Source organism: Mustela nivalis (genome assembly GCF_964662115.1).
Source record: "Mustela nivalis genome assembly, chromosome: 2".
Lineage (NCBI taxonomy): Eukaryota > Metazoa > Chordata > Mammalia > Carnivora > Mustelidae > Mustela > Mustela nivalis.
Genome location: NC_139021.1, coordinates 170324692 through 170345203, shown reverse-complemented (window position 1 = coordinate 170345203; position 20512 = coordinate 170324692). Strand labels below are relative to the sequence as shown.

General features: G+C 47.7%; 2 protein-coding genes across 53 annotated transcripts in view; one reads left to right on the top strand and one right to left on the bottom strand.

The window, feature by feature from the left end:
- Positions 1 to 3141: 3141 nt before the first annotated feature.
- The window catches only part of TCF7L2 (transcription factor 7 like 2), a gene marked incomplete at its 5' end in the record, with an annotated part of 195373 nt that continues 178002 nt past the window's right edge, over positions 3142 to 20512 (bottom strand). For 6 of the 50 annotated variants that reach the window (XM_082721422.1, XM_082721382.1, XM_082721385.1 and 3 more), the window contains 6 exons: positions 3142 to 5311; positions 10908 to 10980; positions 12940 to 12988; positions 17800 to 17907; positions 18198 to 18357; positions 18869 to 18994. In XM_082721422.1, the coding sequence (XP_082577548.1) occupies positions 4891 to 5311; positions 10908 to 10980; positions 12940 to 12988; positions 17800 to 17907; positions 18198 to 18357; positions 18869 to 18994 (937 nt within the window). In that variant the 3' untranslated portion in view covers positions 3142 to 4890. Of the gene's footprint in view, positions 5312 to 9225; positions 9252 to 10148; positions 10223 to 10907; positions 10981 to 12311; positions 12363 to 12939; positions 12989 to 17799; positions 17908 to 18197; positions 18358 to 18868; positions 19010 to 20512 lie in introns of those variants that run through there. The other 44 variants (XM_082721420.1, XM_082721381.1, XM_082721384.1 and 41 more) reach the window with 17 other exon arrangements.
- Positions 5036 to 19534, top strand: LOC309860010 (uncharacterized protein). 3 transcript variants are annotated; one of them, XM_082721444.1, is made up of 4 exons: positions 5036 to 5118; positions 5847 to 6055; positions 9521 to 9873; positions 16226 to 19534. In XM_082721444.1, the coding sequence occupies exons 3-4, from the start codon at positions 9681 to 9683 to the stop codon at positions 16630 to 16632; spliced, it is 600 nt and encodes a 199-aa protein (XP_082577570.1). In that variant the 5' UTR covers positions 5036 to 5118; positions 5847 to 6055; positions 9521 to 9680; the 3' UTR covers positions 16633 to 19534. The 3 variants fall into 3 exon arrangements, 1 of the variants encoding a protein (XP_082577570.1); XR_014309089.1 differs by lacking the exon at positions 9521 to 9873 and having other exon boundaries at positions 16229 to 17793; XR_014309090.1 differs by lacking the exon at positions 9521 to 9873 and having other exon boundaries at positions 16226 to 17793.

Sequence of the window (20512 nt, the reverse complement as noted above, 5' to 3'; positions counted from 1 at the left end):
AGCAGCCACAGGAAGCTAAGAGCCCAGAACCTCTGACGGAAGCATGCCCCACTGACACCTGGATTCCAGACCTCCAGCCTCCAGAGTTGTGAGAGCTACTGTTTGAAGCCCCCAATCTGTTACAGCAGCCACAGGAAGCCACGCATGCTCCTAACAGACGGCCTGGTTGGGCCAGGTCCCATCAGAAGTCAGGGGTGATGTGGCTCAGAGACTGAGAGTTCTGAGCACCTAGATGTGGTCTCGGGGTCTCCTAGTAACAACAAATGCACAGATGGATGAAATTAGAAGATGCTCAGATTGAAAAGAAACTCTTGAGGTCAGAAGCAACCAAACAGCTAAGAGAGAGAATGTTGAAGGACGGGGACTTGGACTGGTCATCTGGGAGACCGGAAGCTAAAATGCCCAGAAAGATAGGCTTGGGGGAAGGGAAGTCCCATGTCAGTCCCATGTCAGGGTGGGAAGAGCCCCAGAGTATTGTTCCAAAAGTGGTGAGGCAGTAAACACTGGCTAGGTGACCCATATTTTGAATTTTTAAAAAGTGATCTTCACTCAGGTTGGCTGATGACAGAGGGACCGTCCACATTCCCACCCAGTTTTTTGGGGTTTTTTGGGGCTTTTCAACAAGCCCACTGAGCTACCTTCCAGCATGGCTGGAAGCATTAGGAAAGACGGACACCTTGGGAGCTCAAGAACACAAAGTTTGGAAGCACTCTGGAAAGTCGCCATTCCTTTGGTTCTCAAAACACACAGAGCGAGTTGGCTAATGTCACGTATTCCTTCCTTCAACAAATATGTTCAAGTACCCCCTATGTGCCAGCACTGAACCCGATCCTTAGTAGAGAGCAAGGAACATAAAGTCCACAGTTCTGACCTCTTGGAGTGTTCTCTACGGCAGCGGTGCTCCACGGGGCATGATTTTGCTCCCCCCACCCCCCAACAGGGGGTATATGGCCATGTCTGAAGACATTCCCGGATGCCATGCAGTCCTGGGGGCGCTGCAGCATCTCGTGGGAGGGTGGCCAGGGATGCTAACATCTGACAGTGTGTAGGACAGCCCCCCCACAACAAAAGATGTCAATGGTGCTAAGTGGCACTCTTAGTGGCCTAACTAGGCCACATCCACTGACATGACGGTGGATGAGGGAAGCAAGGGAGGGAAAAACAGGAAAGTAGAAGAGCACCATAGGAGAGAGAGAGACATCACCCACTATTGTCTGTGCTCAGACCTGAAAGATGATGGGGAGTTAACCAGGCAGGAAGTGGGCCTGCAGGAGAACAGAACCTTCCAGAAGAGGGACAAGTGTGTGGGTGAGTGTACAGAGCAAACAAGGACACCTTCAGGACCGTCCCATCACTTTGGGAGAAGGACCATCTTAATGATACAAAGAGGCATAATCTGAATTTAATCCCACCCTATTAGCTGTGCAGCCTTGGGCAAGAAACAGACTTAGAGTTTCTAAACCCAGTTTTAGAAAATAAAGTGGGCTGGGGGAGGTGGGGGTGGGGGAAACAACCACCTCAGGTGGGACTATCAGCATTAAAGGAGAAAAGGCACAAAACGCCTTCGTAGCCCCCACCAAGAACGGATACTGTTCTGATTTGTGTTTCCAAAGGTCACTCTGTGCCTAGTGTGCAAAATAAAATGGGGAAGGACAACCAGAATCAATTCTCTCTGGGAATACAAAAGCAAACAAAAACAGAATACTGAGATTTTACAGAACAGAAACTAGCTTGAGCAAAGCGGAGCTTCCAAGGGACTTTAAAGTCCTTGATGACAACCCTGTGTAGCCGTAACAGCAACACGAGCGCTTCCAGGAACATGGAAATCAGGTTCTTTGAAGGTACAGTTGTCCTAGAGAAGCAGAACATACACAGGTTCTCCTGGCTATCCGAACGTAGAGCGTGCTTAGGGAAACTTTTGTAGGCAGAAATCCAGGCGTATAGAAGCAATTGCCCTAAATTTATATGGGACATTTTTGAGAATTTCCAGACCCCAAAATAGCCTCCCTTAGCTTTATCTGATACCTTAGGATATCAGACATCTTGCTTCTGGATGCACAAAACACAGTGAGGTAAGCACAGACGTTCAGGGACACAGTTCAGAGCTCTGGCATCTGGACACTGAGTGAGGCTCCTGGGGTCAGAGCCACTGGTCCAGGGCACGTGGCCTCAGTACCCACTCTCTGCAAGACACACACTCAATGCTATCTTTGCTTTTCACCTTTTTTTCTGGTAAAAGCGAAAATCCTCTTTGGATTTCTTTCAGTTCTCAAAAATGGGGGGCTAATGGTCTTTCACCAAAGCTAAGGGACATAGCGCGAACCTTCGAATAGCAGGGGCATTCTTCTGAGCCCAGCCTTCCTAATCAGCCTGAGAAATGATCGCCGTGGAAATTTCAGGAAGATCTTCACTGTGGCCCCTGGTGGGTGGTGATGATGAGGAACTTTCGCCCTCACCAGCGAAAGGCCGCAGAGCTTCAGTCCCACCCCCAGCAAGATTTCTCCATCCAAGCCGCTAAGTGATTTGCCTTGATCCGCTTTTCTACAAACCTTCTTTCTCAACATCTGTTCACTGTCAGAGAAAAGTTTCAGTTCGACACCCTGGCACCTCTCCCTGCATGCAACTCTTAGAGGAAGAAGTCAGACTCCTTCCACATCAGTGGTCCTTCAGCGGGAACGACAAAGGGTCTTAAATCCATTTCTGGAGAACTAAGTGCCATTGACCAGAACTCAATCGCTTCTGAAGCTGGATCCCGTAAGGAGGACAGCTTAGGTCTCCTAGATGACTGACTTCTAGTCAGAAGCGGGACATGGACTATCACTGTGCTCTGCTTTCAGAAATGAACTAAGCCGGAAAATAAAAATCTTTAAAAATAAAGAAATAAAATAGAAATGAACTAAGTTGGTACACAGGTATAAATTCTGGCATGGCAAATGAGAGAAAAAAAAAACAACAGACCGACCCCTGAAAAGAGGGCAAGAACACTTTCTGATGTCCACATCCTAACCCACCACCCACTCCAGCCCCACGGTTTGGCCTCAAGTTTCAGCTCAGGGAAGATGGTCCTCTGGCGAGAAGGCGGGGGAAGCTTCCCCCAGGGTAGAACACCCAAATCACAGAAACAATTGACCAGCCTTGATCTGCACATACTAAGTTGCTTTTATTAATCCAGAACGGCATGCTACAGATACTGTACAGCATGAACATTTATTCATTACAAAAATGGCTTCCAAACCATTAAAAATGAAATTGGAGTAAGAGCATAAAACGGAACAGTAACATCACAACTGTTAGGAAACATTCAAAGTATTCACAAAAAATGTTATAGTTAGCATTTTAATAAACCAGAGAAAAATTGGAGACAGTTTTACAATCGCTTCATGTCAACTACAATGGCACTGAATGAACGGGTTTCAGCTTTATACAGCATTTTGCAACATCAACATGCCTAGGTTTTTTTTATTTGTAAAGTTTGCCACCTATTTGTATGTCATACGTGTACATAAAAGCGGCAGCTGGTTTTTCCTTTAAGAGTAATCTAATATACAGAATTTTGGCCCCTAAGGGTTTATACCTCTTCATTTAAAATGCTTTCTGGACAATCTGCTACCAAACACATCTTGTTATAAGTGACATTAAAACTACATACAAATCTACCTATGTAACATCACAGCAAAACATGATGAACAAAAATTACAGCATCAAAAAGAGGGAGAAAGCTAAAGTCACTGAGAATTTTGGCACATAAAGTTCTGCACACAGTCAGGCCATGTCCTAAGGGTACAGAGCTGCCGACTATGGTTCAAAGGAGAAACAGGGTTGGTTCCCACGGCTGCTCACACAGCATCTCGCTAAAATTCCCTCGCTAATTTTCAAGTCTTGTTTTACATAATGGCTTTTAAAGCAACTTTCGTTAATGCTACTGATCCTTTAATGCAACTAGTAATGTCCATTTGGCGGCATCTGGGTTTCATACAGCCAAAAAAAAAAAAAAGTCAAAAAGAGAAACAAAAAAATATATATACACATTTTATATATAAACTTAAAAACCTTGTACAAATGAGTTGTTATATATAAGATGCTTATGCTAAGGGGAAAAAAAACTTTATACAGTTTCAAGAAAAAGTAAAACATATCTTAAAAGGGACAACGTACAGGTTCGACAAGCAATCTCTAAAGCAATAAATACTACTGGTCCAACAGCGTTGTGATTCCATTAATTGCTGAGTAGCATCCCCCTCCCCCCAAAAGAACAACACCATGGAACAAGGTATATTAACACATTTAACCCTTTGTTTCTGTACATTTAAACAATAACAAGTAACATCACAATTAAAGTTGTTTCACACAGAGAAAAAAAAAGGAATATGGCACTGCATTCGTCGTGCCCTTATGGTTTAAAAACCAGATGTAAAATGATTGGTTCGCAAGCTCGTATTTAATACAAATAATACAGAACCAACTCCTTCTGGAGGGCTGCTTCAAAATTGCTTCTTTTTTTTTTCCTTTTTGTTTTTTAATCAGTCTTTTAAAACTAAGCTATCCGAACTACATAACAGTTATGTATATATATATATTTTTTAAACGCTACAAAGACTTTAAACAGCTGTTGATAAAAATTTTGGTAGAATCATGAGGTTCTTCTCTCATCTACATATTTAAAAGGAGAAATTGAAATAAGAATGGGTCAAATATTGACCAATGAACTCCATAAACATCAACTAATGTAGCCACGTGGCACAAAATTAAGAGTACAAAACAAAACCTTTCCGAGGGGTGAGGGGGTGGGGGGGGGGTGCAGGAGGCTGGGGGGTGGGGTGGGGGGGACAAAGAAAAGCAAAAACCGCAACACTACGCAAACCGACCAGGGCGGGGCGAACGAAGCTAAAGCTATTCTAACGACTTGGTCACGAGGGACAGCGGCTGGGGCTGGGTCACGGCCAGAGAGTTGTGGGAATGTAAGGAAGATGTTGACGGCTGTGCAAGAGAGGAGGACAGGATGGGCGGCTGCAGGGCGGCGGGAGGCAGGTCCAGGGCCCCGTTGGGACAGAGGGCGGGGGCCTTGCCGTGGGCGGCCTCGGCAAGCAGGAGGGCAGGCGGCGGAGGCATCATGGACAGGTGGGCCAGGGGATCGGGCTTCAGGGACAGCGAGAGAGGCTGGGTCTGCTCAGTCTGTGACTTGGCGTCTTGGGGAGGGGAGCCTAGCAGGTTGGGGGAGGGAGGAGGCGAGTCTAGTAAGCTTCCATCTGAAGAGGGTGGACTGAGGCAGCTGCCTTCACCTTGTATGTAGCGAACGCACTTTTTTTTTCTCCTAGAAACAGGGGGAGAGAGTTATCTGTGAATAAAGGGCAAAGATGCCAAGGGAGAGAGTTATCTAATGCTCAGAGCCAAGTCGAAGTCACCTCTGCCCCCAGACCCGGCATGGCCCGTGGCCAGGGTGCCGGGCTCACTTGGCTATCGCCCCGTCTAAGCCTGCTCTGGGGACCCACGCTACAGGAGCTGTAGGAGCCGAGGACCAGGCCCCCCACCTACCTGCTCCCCCTGCCCCACTACACCCCGACGCCCCCACCCCGGCCCAGATACCAGTGAGCCGACTGGAGGAGGCAGCACCTGTTTGCCAGGAAGCGGCTGCATCCATGCGGACATCGACTGAGAACAGTGTTCTCGCTCTTTCGGCTTCGACACTCCCTGGCTAGCCCATCACATGTCCCCTCTGTCCCCGCCGCCACTCCCAGTGGCCTGTGTGTGTGTGTGTGTGTGTGTGAAAAGAGAAAGACAGCTCCTTCCCCAGGCGCCTCCTATCCCACCATATGAAACTCTCAGAAGGCTGACTGTTGAGCCCACAGAGCTGAAGGCAGTGCCAGCAAGAGGCTTAGAGGTCTTCAGACCACCGCCACCACCACCACCGACTGCCACCACCACCAACCGCCACCACCACCACCGACCACCACCACCACCACCACCACCAATGCCACCACCACGGCCACCACCAGGCTGCTGGCGCCCAGAAAGCTTACGGGCTTTGTCTGTTAAGAACCACACCAAATCAAGAGAGGTGAGAATCAGGAGAGAGTCAGGGGTGGGGGGTGGGGGAAGGGGAGAACAAAAGTAAAACAAAAGAAATTAAAAACCAAAACAAAAATAAAAAATAAAACGAAAACAAAAACGAAAAGAAAAAAAAAAACCACCAAAAACAGGTAGAAGAGGATAAACGAAGGTGGGGAGGGGGAAGAATAAGAAAAACAGAAAATGATCCAAAGGAACAAGAATAACTGGTTGTATGGCCTGCAGGTTGTGGATTAAATTATGATTCAAACTTCATTTTTTTGCAGGGGTTTTTGTTTTGTTTTTTAAAGATTTGGGGTCTTCCCCTCCCCCACCCCAGAGTGACAAGGCTGGAAGGAGAGACAGTGAGCATGGGATGGAGGGCGCCTTGTCCTGGTCACTGTGCCGAGGCCAGTGAATGGAGGGCGCAGGGTGTCACAAGGAAGTGACGACGAAGAAGAAGTGCGGGGGCGGGGGGGACACCACAGCATGGACCTGGTGGGGTTGGGTCATCGTGGATTCGTGTTTAAGCCGGAAAGACTAAGTTTGCCCTGCACCAAACCCCAAATCTCCCCTCCACACTTCCTGTTTACATAAGAAATAGGAATGAGACTTTCAGAGACTTTCTTGCTTATCATCAGAGGTTGGGGAAATCGATTCAAGAAATTGAGCATATGACCTCAAAGCTTCTCCTACTATGAATCCCAGTCCGGTGGGGATGATATTTGGTAGGAAAGGGGATCCTGGGACTCAACCCCACTCATGCAATAAAAATAATGCAGATCCAGGGAATGTGCTGTCCTAAGGAGCCCTTGAATCCAGTTAAAACCATGACTGATAACACTCTGTCTAAAAACAAGTGTGTAAGCGCCGGCTGGCTTCCCATCCCTAGAAAGCAGGAAGATGCTGCCTGGTGTCAGATGTCACTGGGCTTTGAAAGGAAGGGCGTGTGAGGAGTTCCTCCTTGGGTCTGTGCCCCAGAGGTCTCTGCGCATGCCCCTCGGTGCGTGCGGTGTAGACTCAGCAAGATGGCAGGAGGGAGGGGTGGGAACATGCTTGGCCTTCCCGGCCTCCCAGAGGAGGAGACCCACCGGGTGGAGGCCTCAGGGTCTACCTGATCCCCCTCTGGGTGGAAAGGAACTCTAGGGGTGCAAGGGCAGCCCCCCTCACTTTCATTTTGGAAAGGTTCCTTTTCTCCTCTGGGATAGATTGAAACAGACTGAGGGTTCTGCTGCCATCCCAGAAACCAACATACATAATGAAGCCTCTCAGAGTTTTAAACCACCTTGGCCTGCAGATCAAAACATGCTTAAAAAACGAAGATGTCCATGCGTTTTAAAAAATGGGAGAAGGGAGGGGTGGGGATGGGGGCAGGGCATAAGCGAAAGTGAGAGCCACAAGGACAAAGGAGAGGGTGCGGGGAGAGAGAAGGAGAAACAGGAAAACAGGGGAGTGACGTCAAGCAGCATTCCATGCTATATTAGGGCAGAGTAAAAAGATGGGAAAGCAACTTGGTGGGCTCAAAACAGAATCTTGTTAAAATGTCCTCAAATGTCAAATAAAATTAGAAACCCTGTGTAGCGAGCAAGGAGTCCTGATTGGCTAGGAACGCGCCTGCCGGTCCCCTCACCCACCCGCCCTCCTGATGACACAGAGGTTTCCACGTCGAGGGGATGAGTGGAAGCATTTTGAACACGGGACATGAAGATCATGAAGGACAGCGAGACACTCCTTCTAACAGGTGGCCAAGCGAAAGGCAGCTGGAACACACACACACACTTCTGACGGGCCAGAAAATGCCTCATTTTGTAACTGCTTTCCGTTTTTTTAAAGGAACATTTTGTCCTATTGATTTAGCATCAAGCCAGATCCTGGCAAAGAGGAAAAGTTGAGGCAAAAAGGGGCAAAACCCATCCGCTTACCCTCCCCCACCCAGGCTCCATCTCCAACCAAGGGGCGGCCTCTGAAAATTCCACTTCTAGCTCCCCATGGATTTATTCTGGAAGGATAACCAAGGGTTCTTCCTGATCCTGTTTGGGAGTGAGCTCAAATGCATCTGCTGATGCTTTCAGGGTCTGAGAAACACCCCACGCAGAATCAAAGTGGCCACCGAGAAAGTTCTAACAGTGTCACGGTGGGAAGAATGCTGAGGAGTGACAAGGGACTGCAGCCCGCCCCGCTGACTGCCGGCTCTTCGGAGCTGCGCTTTTGGAAAATCATGTTTATGAGGCAGCTACAAGGATTTTGGTCTTTGCTTTTTTTTTTTTTTTTTTTTTTTTTGTGGTAAAAATGTCCTGAAACCTCTGGCCCCTGAGGCAGACCCCACACCCTGGCTTGAAACGATGTTCAGGCTGTGTCTGAGAGGGGTGTCCATCCCGGTCAATGTTAGGAACAGTCACTTTCGGAAAAAAAAAGTCAAGTCTAACTTGAGGCAACTGTTTCTGTAACAAACAAAAAAGTGGGGGGTTCCTAAACCACCACCGCTCACCACCCCCTGATAAAATAGACACCAATCTGGCAACACACCATATGCAAGTGGGCACAATGGTCTCAGCCACCCATTTCTAGAGATGGTGAGAAACCGGCTTGGGAGGGAGCCCTGCGATTAGAGAAACCCTTCAGCACGGCAGGGCACCTCAGACCAGGACTCTGCAGCCAATCATCTTCCTCCTCAGCGCCGAGAAGATTCTGCCACAAACTCACTGCCTAGACCTGTCCTCCCTGGGTCTGCCTTACTCTAATCCCTAACATTCTTCATCCACCTCTGCAGGAAACTCTACTGTGGGGCACAGAGAAGACCCCAGGATTGTGCAGGAAGGGTATTTGTCACCTCCATGAACACTGCCGTCTCACAGAACGAACAGCTGGAGGATCTCTCTCCAGGCCTGGAACCTTCACTCAGAGGGCCCAGAGGGTTGTCTGTGGAGTTCTCTCTCAGTAAAGAAGCTCGGGCCCTCTCTCCCCTAAACGTCTGGAACTTGAGGCCAACTCAGCCCATCCCTCGTAAGGCACCGGGGGAGGGGACGAGACACGGGAGACTCGTGGGCATGCACGTGATGGGATGGACATCTGATCTAACGTCTAAACACGGAACACATGGCAAAGGCATGAAGGAGAGGGACACGCGACAAGGAGGCACTACAAACAGGGAGGCGTGTTTAGGGGGTGTTGAGATACCTACCATCATAATATTCCAAATTCAAAGACTGCTTGTATCAGAACAAAGAAACAACAAATTTAACCAAAGGTGGTCATTAAAGGAAAGGAAATGAGACAGGAACGAGTTGGCATCCCTCCACCAAGAAGGAAGTACCCTACACCTTCCCTGAAATTACAGGTTGGATGGAAACCTGCAGGTGGAACGTGGGTGTTCAATTTGGACTCTTCTAGTTCATTCTGGAAGCAATGCTCTCAATCTCTCTCTCTCTCTCGCTCTCTCTCTAAACACATACGATACATGTGTGCATTTCCGCAGGCTAGCCACGCTGCAATACGGGACTGCACAACGCACTGCCCGCACCCCTTCAGCTGGTGCGTGCCGTTCAATGCCACGCTTCGTTGCAGCACTGTAAAACAATGTCAGCTAACCAGGCTCCTCTGTCCAGAGACATGTGGGTTTTAAACATAAAAGAAAAATGAAACAGAACAGAACCAAAAAACGCCTGCCCCAGAGCCCTTCTCCAAGTGTCTTGACTCTCAAGTGCGCAGGGACGGCTCTTGCTGCCAAGTTTTTAGCTCCTTCAAACCTTTGGCACCGGTGGCTCTATCTAAGCTCAATACACGCCACGGACCGGGCCCGTCCAGGATGCTGGCTTGCAAAGCAAAAGGGTAAGTGCCCATTCCTGGCCGGGAGAGGGGTGGTCTCAGTCTTACCACCGGGGATCTGGGTATGTAACTCGTAAGAGCGAGGGGGAAAGAGAGAAAGAGAAAGTGGGGACAGGATACAGCATAAAATTAGCAAGGAAATTTTGAAGGATGAGGATCATTAGTCATTGATGCCGGTAGGGAAGTAGATGGGAACGAGGTCAAAATATATCGACACACTGAGGTAGCAGAAGGACAGAGTGCTTTGATTTTCCCAAAGGCCTCACAGTGGTCATATACCTGCACGGTTTGCACCATAAAGTCTGTCGGTCAAGCCCGAACAGTGCCCGACACTTCTTTGGAGTATTTGCATCTGTTAGCATAAGGTAAACACAAAAAATACAACACAATGGTGGGTCATGCTCAGTTTGCTGTGAAATCTCAGCTACTGCTGACTCGTCTTCTCTAGGACCTCGGCTCTCTTTGACTGTCTTCCCTCACCAAGGACATGAAAGGAAAAGACTTCTATGAGGCAAAAGGAAAAAAATAAAAACAAAATGATAAAACACGCACCAAAAAAACAAAACAAAAACAAACAAACAAAAAAAACCCAAAAAACAAAAAAACCAAAACCAAAAAAACAACAACCAGAAACCAAAAAACAACAAGGAAAAATAAATTAAAAAATAGAAGAGAAGGAGGGGAGAAGGTGACGTTGTTGTTTGCTTCTACCTAGGCCAGGATTACGATGGATGTCACTGAGCCCCATCCTGGGTGGTCATGAGGAAGGGGGTTAGCAGGCAACGTTCCCTGGGAGGGGGCGCGCTGGGGCTGGCTGTCGCTGACCCGAGGAGGCACAAATGATGCTGTTTTACAGTGGCATTTTGGCTAGCAGCAGCGGGGAGGACAAGCACATCCCTCACAGAGCAGTGTCCCGTGCCCTCATGTCTCCTAAGATCCACACACAGAGCTATAAAGCAACAGGCCAGAGAAGGGGGGGAAGGACCGAAGAGACCAGCTGCAGACCAGCACAGCGAATCTGGGAAATCTATACACACCTGCAAGGGCCGCACCAGTTATTCTGTTGATCAAGGCCAAAGCGCGCTCGGCATTTCTTAGGAGCGCTCAGGTCTGAATGAGTTCAAGAGAGAAGCGAGCAGAGGAGGAGGACGTGGGAGAGAGAGAGGGAGAGAGAGAGAGAGGGGAGGGGGGGAGAGAAAGATACAAATAAGAAAAAAATAAAAATAAAAAAGGGAATAAATCAATGACCTGGTTACTAATTACAAAATATCGACTTTCGATTTTTAACTTTCTTTAATTAAAAAGAAAAAAAAAGGTAAAAAAAAATCACATTCTTATTCAACTGGTGAAATTAGCTGTTGCAAATAAAGCTGCAGTATCCCTTCTTTAAGGACTGTCTCTCCGATTCGTTTTGAGCGGATAAAGGGAAGTCAGATACTGAAAAAACTAAATTTTAAATAGTATTTTTCTTCTTTTGGTTCTGCTTTGCTGTTTCTTTCTTTCCTTTTTTTTTTTTTTCCCCCTAGCTCTCTCTCAATTGGTTTTTCTTAAAGAAGAAAATAAAGCGAAGGAGGGAATTAGGTTTGTAACATGCTTTTTCCTTCTCAGAGTACAACAGTTTCAACAAAGGAAAAAAAAAAACTACAAATAAAAACAACAAAATGAAACAAAACAGAAAGAAATAAAGAAAGAAAAGGGGATTGTGGTACTGGGATATTGCAGCTTTTGAAATGTTTTTCTTTCTTTTTCTTTTAAACCGATTTTCATGACTACTAACAGGAAAACAGATGAAGGTGAACAGGCAGTGTGAATGAGCCAGCTGGTCAGGGTTAGTCAGAAGCTCATAGCAGCTTTTAAGCAGGTACAGTCAGTAAAATCTAGTGGATTTGCAAATTAGGAGCAGAAAAGCAAAAGGAAGAAAAAAACTAAAATTAAAAAAAAAAGCAAAGGAGAAAATAATTCTACTGCGTGCGGATGCATGCTTGCGTGAGAAAACTTAGTGGGAGCAACGGAAAATGCCATTAGATTAAGGAGGTTTATTACTGAATTCCTTCCATTTTGGTTGGTTTTTGCTTGTTTTTTTTTTGTTTTGTTTTGTTTTTTTAACCAGTCTCTTTTAAAGAAATACTGCATATTCAATTTGCACAGTTAGTTCAACACTAAGTCACTGTCATCACTGCTTAAACAACTGTTATGGGGAAAATAAATAAATAAACAAAGTGAAAGTTAAAGTAAATTAAAAAAAACAAAAAACAAAAAACAAAAAACAAAAACAAAAGCAACTGAAAAAAAATCTACCGAAACATACGAAACCGTGTAGATGGTCATTTTAAAGGATGTTCAAATGTCATACGTGTTTAATGTTAATAAAACTATAATGGCAAGAAAAATTAAAAAAACAGTTTATCGACTATTTTAATGACTCAAAATGACATTAGCACCTGTAATCGGAGGAAGTGAAAGGCAAGGATTTAGGAAACATTCGCTGTGTTCTGAAAAAAAAGAACAAATTATACAAAGCCTTCAAAATTTTTGTTGTCGTTTGTAAAAGCCTGGCCTTCTCCAAGGGGACCTTCTGGTATTGCCTATGCAGTATTTCTAATTTCTCCTAGAGAATGACAAACCTCCTTAATTTAAATTGGGTGCAATTTACCACTGTAAAGGCATGCATCAGAACATTCAGGAACAGCCCAGTTAATATCAAACACTCGCACACACCCCGCCTACTCCCCCGGCCCCTTCCTCATCCCTACAAGACATAGACAAAATAAGCAGACTGCATAAATCCCGCATAGGCATGCCTACCACCCCTCCTGTTCCAGGCTCTGTGGTTATTTAAAAACACATTCCACTAGAATTACAATGTGCTTTTCATGCAACAATGAATGTTACTAGCTTTAAAAGGACAGTCGTGAAGCAATTAATTAAAATGCATACACAAAAAGGCTGGCTAGGATGGGTTCCCCCACAATGTCCTGGCCTTGAATTCCTCCTGCCTCCCCCAGAGAGGAATCTAAGGTTTGAGAGTGGTCCTCAGAATTCCGCTCCTTCCTCCTTCCTCCAACTTACCATTGGTCTCTCCAGGCTGCTTGTCCCTTTTCCTCTTCTTCTTCTTCCCCTAGATGAATAGAGGAAACACAAGAAATTATTTCAGAAAACAGATGGGAGGAGGGCATCTGGGTCCCCTGGAAGGAGAAGGCAGGACGGGGAGCTCACCGCTGTCTCCGTCCACACCCATGGCTCCCAGAATGTCTCTGAGCCCCCCCGCCGCCGCCCCAATCCAAATGCCCTTTAGTCGTGCTCCAGCTGGAGGGACACACACTCAGCAAGGGGAAGAGAAGGGGTCAGCGGGGGATGAAGGAAAGATCTCTTTTCCCACACACCTCTGTCCAAACTCAATCCCGACCCAGAGCATCTGATTCCATAAAGGGAAGAAGAGAGCTGATGAAGGAAGATTTAGGGAGGTGTGGAGAGACAGGGTTGGGGGTGGACCAAGAGCCCAAAGACAAATGACTGTGGAGATGGCCATGTGGACTAAGAAAATCACCCCCCACCCTTGTTCCACACAAATCTTTTTAAGGACAAAAGGTCCTTCTACTCAATTAAAAACCAAAAGCTTTAACTGGGGCTATACTAGTAACAACAGCTAACGTTTACTGACCACATACGACGCACCAGGCCTGATTCTAAGTACGCTATCCACACTGACTTGTTTATCCCTCACACAATCCTATACAACAGGGACTATCACCATTCTAATTCTACGGAGAAGAAAACTCAGTCAGAGAGGGTTTGTTAGCTGAGATCACACAGTTAGCAAATGCTGGGGCCAGGATGGGAACCCAGGAGGTCTTGGTTCCACAGACCTTACCTACTAGGCTGTGCTGCCTGCATATTTAACCCCTTGCTCTCTGTGGAAGGTTTTTAATTGATTACAGGGGAGGGATCGCATAAGGTCATTGACATTCTCCAACCTGTACCTGTACTGTCTGCTCGTGACTGGGGATGTGGCATGGGAACAGGGCTGAGCTCTTTAGAGCTGACTGCATCCCCACAGATCTGAAACTAGGTCTCAGCTCGTCAGGGCTGGTCCCATCCTTCTGGGTCAGATGGTGGGTACATATGCAGTATCACAAATGAAAGGACTAGCCTACACGTCTGTTTCTGAACATCTAAATATTATCTCTGCCTAAAGTTCTCATGGTATGTGGACATGAACTCAGGAGGGAAAAACAAGAATGACAGGTGGTCAACTTGACAACCCCTAAGGCCCTGTAAAGATGAGAACCTCACGGTGGAGATGCCACGGTTTTAGCTCCATCCAAGGGCTCAAAGAAAGCCCCTTTTTTCTCTCAGAACTTGGGCCCATACCATTTAGGAAGTTTGTCTTGGCCTTGAGTTTGAAACTTTGAGAGATATATTCTACTCCTTGATAAACAATTTAAAAAGATTATTTGAGTGTGTGTGTGCCCACACGTGTGTGAGCAGGGGGAGGGGAAGAGGGAGACAGAATCTTCAGCAGGCTCACCCGACACAGGGCTCGATCTCACAGCCCTGAGATCATGCTCTGAGCTGAAACCAAGACTCAGAAGCTTAACTGACTGAGACACCCGAGCGCGCCCTTGATAGACAATGTAAAAATAAAATAATAAAATAAAAGGAGTTCATGGGGCCCTCTCATGAGCCTCGGCAGCCTGTCTTCATGTTTGTGCCTTTCCTGGGGAGCAGCGAAGTGCTGCCTGGCCATCTAGGAAAAGGCAGGAAGGGCTAGTTTCAGTTTATTTAGGCGCCTGAGTGAACACTCAGTGGGGCCCCCCAAACCGTGGTGACTCTGGCAGTGTTGGCATCCACACAGCCAGCGGGTTCTCAGTCACTTCCGCTTTAATACAGTGCCCGCCCATCTCCTATCTCCCTCCATATGTCCTGAAAGGCAGCTCAAAGTTCTAGGCCCCGTGGGAAGCTGTCGGTTTAGGACACATAGTTGAGGTGACGGAGGATAGGCTCGTTTAAACTAAGGGCTTCCAGAGGACAGGAACTGTGTCTTAATCAGAAAAGGACAGGAAGAGCTTAATAAACACGATTTAGTGATGAGGGACACACGTCTCAAGGGGGGCAGCCATCCCTTTCTCTCCTTAGATGTAACAAAAGAAAAGGCCCAAATATGGTGGTAGGGGGTGGGGAATTCGAGATAAGCAATGGCTTCGGATTTGTGTCCTTTACGTAATCTGGAAGAGCTAGAAAAGCAACAATGTTCTAATACAGGGGCCAGACAGCACTATGGGACCAAACTCTTTTCTCTTGTGCCCCCAGAAGATGTCAAGTCCAACAACCCAAATGTGACTGTTCTATTTTACTAAGGCTTCCATTGTCCCTTGACTGGAAAAGCAGGAACATGAATGAGGCATGAAGTTTGCTCAGAAAACTTTTCCTAGAAGAATCTTTTGGACTTTATAACAACCACAGTAATGTACAGGAATTCCTATGTCGAGTCAGCTAAGACAAAAACCCAAACCTGATAGGTTGCACCACAGTCAAACCCATAAGACCTTGAACTCTGACCCTTGGCTCCACAGACCGTTTTCTGGGGCACAAAAGGGAGGGAAGATGGGAAGGCAGAGTGCAAGTGTGTGTTCATGCTCACGTGTACGGAGCCATGGTGGGAGTCCGACCACCATGTATGAGGGATAAAGCTCCTTCAGTCCTACATCTAGATCTACCTCTAAACTTTCTCTCCAGTCTTGTCAGAGGCTCCCCTAATTATACTGAGCTTCTTCTGAATGTGAAGCTGAGCTGAAATCACTTTAAGTGTCTCATGGACCTTCTAAAACCTAGAAAGCACTTCACAGAAAGCCGGGGGCAATGCCTCTCTGACTGACTCCTGGGCAAGTCAGTGGCAGCATTCTTTTGAAGCTAACACGAAGTTGGCCTTTGTGTATCTTTGTGAAGATCTCCCCCTGCACAACTCCAGAGGGCACCATGCACACAGGCCATAATGTAAATGGCACTCCCTAGAGTTGTGCAGTGCACATCCTGCAAAACTGTACATGAAGGCCCTACCATGACCCCAAATGTCTGTTGGGGATACGATATCTATAGGGGAGCAGAATTCCTCTCTGTGTTACCATTCTAGATCACTCAGACTTAGTTAGGTCTGTAGCAGGTAGAAGGTGGAGGTAAACTCTAAGAGCTTCTGACCCGAAGCCAGGAGAAGAGTGTCCTGAAACGAGATGGCTATGCATGTGGAGGCCACAGAGCTGGCCTGCTGCTGGAAATCTCCACCTTGAGGTCAGGTGGGGGTGAGCGGCAAGCCTGTGGGAGAGCATTCACTTTCTCATCTTCTTCCTTTCCATTCCAGAAGAAAGGCTTCCCCATGTACACATGCTGAGGGCGAATGGAAAGGTCCCAAGCAGCTACGACCCGGTGCATGACCATCTGCGAGTGACAAGGGCCCTGACCACAGCAAACATTCCACTGAGAGATACCGGCACTAATTCCCATTTCAACTCCCAGGAGGAACAGAGCCTTGTGCGGCCAGCCAAGGCCACTGAGACCCAAAGGGTGGCGGCTGGGGGCAGTGATGAAGACGTGGGGGTGAAGCCCAATGGTCTGTGTTCTCCGTACCCCTCTTCTCTGCACAGGGAAGAGCAGACTAGCAAGCACAGGTTGACAGGTATGGGAAACCGTGAGAACAAGCGCAAGACGGCATCTGCTCGGGACCCCCAGTTTCCCGCCCGTATCTGTGGCTTCTTGATGGCAGATTAGTTTTGAGAGTCACAACTAAGTCCCCTAGTACTGTGTGGGCACACTTGCGACCAGCACTAACTGAACTGATCTCAACCCATGGACAGAGAGAGCGTGTTCACCACAGACATCCATAGGAGAGCTAGGTCAGGAGCGTGCACGGGAGGAAGGCCCCGCCACGGCTCCACGCCACTGACCAGATATGGGAGGAGAAGCCCACCACTGAAGTCAAGGCAAGCTTTGCCTTCACCACCCTAGAGAGTGAATGGTTAAGAATCACTTTATAACACCAAATGCCTTGGAAGAAAAGCATCAGGTGAAATAAGAGACACGTCCTCCACCGGGAGGAGAGCCAGCCAGAAGGACGTTGGGCAAAATGCGGAACAAGAAATAACGGGGAGCGGAGAGCAAGGTCAGGCGAGGACAGCAATCCTGGGCGTCAAACTGCTGTGAGTAGTGACAGCAACAATCCCACCGCGTCTCCCAAAACCCTGGGGAGGAAATTAGGCAAATCCTGCAGTCAACACAGAGCCCTAGAAGACCCCTCATGTGGCTTGGACCCTTTCCCGACCCTTCAGGGGACCCGAGGCCTTTCCCGCACCCCACCAGAGGAAGACTGCCGCCGGCTGCTCGCAGGGTCCTCCCACCGTGCCCCTCTCAGGAGGAACTAGATTTCCAACTTGTCCTGCACCACAGCGCAGGGCAATTGGTCCTTTTCTCCCTCGTAAGGGCCAAGGCCCTGCTGGAAGGCCTGGGAGGAATTAAACTCGCTCCACTGCTACCCAAGGCCTTCCCTGTCAGGCCCCATGAACCCTTGCTGAGAAGACTGAGGCACATCCAGAGCCGGATCCTTACGAACACTTGGGCAAGAAGGCGTGCACAGCCCCAAGTCCACCCCACAGTCCCGAGCTGGAACAACAGAACACGGCCCTCCTCCCTCCTCCTTGAAGAACTCTGGCCTGCTGATGGAGCCGTACTGGAAGCCAGGACGAAGACCCCCGCCCTTCCCCCAACCTCCCCTCAACCTCCCAGACTGGGGCTCAGACAGGAGGCTCCTGGTCCCAGGAGTGCGCAGAGTGTATGGTTCTAAGGCCTGATTTAAGGTGGCAGGTAGCACTCCCTTTGGGCAGAGGAATCCCCCCAACACGTCTCTACAGACTCCGGTGCTGAGAAAAAATGAACACCTACATAGTTGTCCCGCGCAGACCAGCCGGGGTACAGTTGCATGTGCAGCTGTCGCTCCTTCCGGGCCAGCTCGTAGTACTTTGCTTGCTCTTCTCTGGACAGTGCGTGCCACTGGAGGGGACACAGAGGCGGGGAGAGGCAGACAAAACATCACAAACTACCCTGTGGCCGGGGCTAACAGGCGGGTCGGCTCTGCAGGGTCCTGGCTCGCACAGGAGTGCTCAGACAAAACCTCACTTTGGGGAAGATGGCGGTGGGTGTGGAGAAGGTCGTTCTGGTCATGCTCCCATCAAGGCACTGAAGAAGTCAGCATGTGACTGAAGGGACAGGGCTACCGGGCCATGCCACCCACTGTACCCTGGTCCATCCATCCCCCTTCTCCCAGCGAAGGAGCGACCTACCCTTCGCCCCAGGATCTGGTTGATGGCCGCGCTTTCTTTCAACGTGCACTCCGCCACGACCTTTGCCCTCATTTCCTTCATATACAACATGAACGCGTTAAGAGGTTTCTTTATGTGGGGCTTCTTCTTTTCTTCTTCCTTTTTGGAGTCCTGATGCTTTCTGGATATAGGCAGAACAGACAAACACAACCCCATCAACAATGGCAAGGTCCCACTTCCCCAGAGAACCCAGCAACCCCCGGCGGCTCAACACCCAAACCTAGCAGTTCTGAAGGAGAAGCACGCTTCCACTGTGGGTCTTCTCCAGCCTGGAAAATGGAACAAAAACATCCCAGCAGGTGTGTGGGGGAAGAGAACGATTTCACAATCACTTCCTCGAGTGTCCCAGGCACACTGTTTTCCTAAGCCGGGGGGCTGGCGGGGAAGAACAGCGTGGCCAGTGTCCCCTGGGCTGGTGCCTCTCGCGCTCGCAGGACAGGCTTCCAAACGTTCAGTCGTGGGTGAGGGGTGGGGACACGGGTGCAAATCCGAGCCTGTCTGAGGACACAGGTCTACCCGAGGCACTCGTATCATGGCCAGCCACAGGCAGGGCCACCACCCAGCAGCCACGGCATCAACAACAGGCTAGACAAGATGCGGAAGCAGAAAGTGACCGAAAGAGTAACACTCACGAGCTGTGGAGTGAGCCGACGTCACTCTGGGAGGATTCCTGTTTGACTGTTGGCGTGACTATGGCCGGGTGGGGGATGCCGGTCGTATGTAGAGTGTGATGTGGTGGGACCATATGGGGAGGGAACCTGGAAGACAGGAAGCTGTGTAAATCGTCAGAATCAAAATGAATGAATGGGGAGGGATATGTACACACAATTAAAAAAAAAAACAAAAAAAAAACCCAGCACGTAACACTCACATGAAAGCAACCCAAGGCATATGAAACCTGTCAGCATTAATTAGTGATAAATTAAACATAATGATTCTCATAATGTCATTAAAGCCAATCTTCCCCTTCATTATTGCTACTGACAAGAGACATTATGATTTTTAACATCTTTAGCAAAAGACAAATACAACGGATGTACTTGGGTGGAAAAGTAGGCTCGGACTACCTGCTGGAAATCACACGTCCACTTGTTTTTTGAGGCATTATTAGTGGCATCTAAGAAGACAATTTCCTAAGTTCTAATCAGCTCTAGAATGAAAGGTGAAATCTATTGTTGCATATGGACAGCTGAATAAAATATTAACGTGGCTGAAGCACACATTTATGACAACGCCATACATGCCGCATTAAGCCAAATTCTGCTGATAGAGTACAATAAAACTTTTCTTTTGCTTTTGCTGGTGTGCCCCATCGTTTTGACAGGAATGAGAGAAAGTGAGGCAGGAAGATGGGGAAAATCCAAATACTTCCTATCTGGTTCTCTTCATAAATCACAGATATTTTACATAAGCTTATGCCCACTTATGGAAAGATGAAAAAAAAAAAGCTGTATTTTATACACACACACATCAATGGAGCTTTGAATTCGGATGCATATACCCTCTCCTGCTCTGTAATTCTAGTATTCCTAAATTACGTTCACTTAATAGGCTGCCTATGCCTTCCAAGGCCTTCTAAATGATTATCCAAGTGGTAACTCTATGAATAAAGGTTGTTTTCTCCTCTAATACAGTCCATTTTTAAGGAAGTTCTTTAAAACCCCCTTGGGCCCTGAATTAGCATTTCTCTACCATGAAAACTCACCGGAACATAAAGAGCTAGTTTGAAAATGCTCATCTTGGCCCACATGTGGAGTGACAAACAACGGGATCAGACAGACAGCTTTCATGTTTTCTGATATGCTTGGAGTCGCCAGGAGTTGTACTGGGTTAGAAGAATCACCCTTCTTACGAGAACACATACCACTGTAGAGAATAGTAGGGTGAGGGGCAAAAAGGGTAGAACCCTGAGAGAAACAACATGGACAGGCTCCGACCTGTCCAGGTTAGGCAAGTGAGCAGGTGGGCACTCTTTGGGGGAAGGAGAACCAGATCAAGCAGTGGATGCTTTCTTAATAAATCCAAACCAGAACAGTCCCATAGAGCATCCAGAGAATGAAGACCTGCCCTCTAGGCAGCCAGTTCTGGTGGGCAGTGGAGGTGCTAGTAAGAGCTTATTTTGAGGGTGACTTCAAGAGGACCCTGCATTTATAAGGTTCTTTTCCTATGTGGACTGGAGATGAAAAGATTTTCCATTTCACCCAAATAATGTAGCAAATGTGAACTTGAAAATGGTTAAAAAAAAAAAAAAATTAACTAACTGAATCTGCGTAGAT

Bases quoted from the DNA above. Each gene is read 5' to 3' on its own strand.
- LOC309860010 (XM_082721444.1), top strand. From the start codon at position 9,681: ATGAAACAGAACAGAACCAAAAAACGCCTGCCCCAGAGCCCTTCTCCA. The intron at 9,874-16,225 runs GTAAGTGCCCAT...TTTCCATTCCAG, and splicing joins CTGGCTTGCAAAGCAAAAGG to AAGAAAGGCTTCCCCATGTA.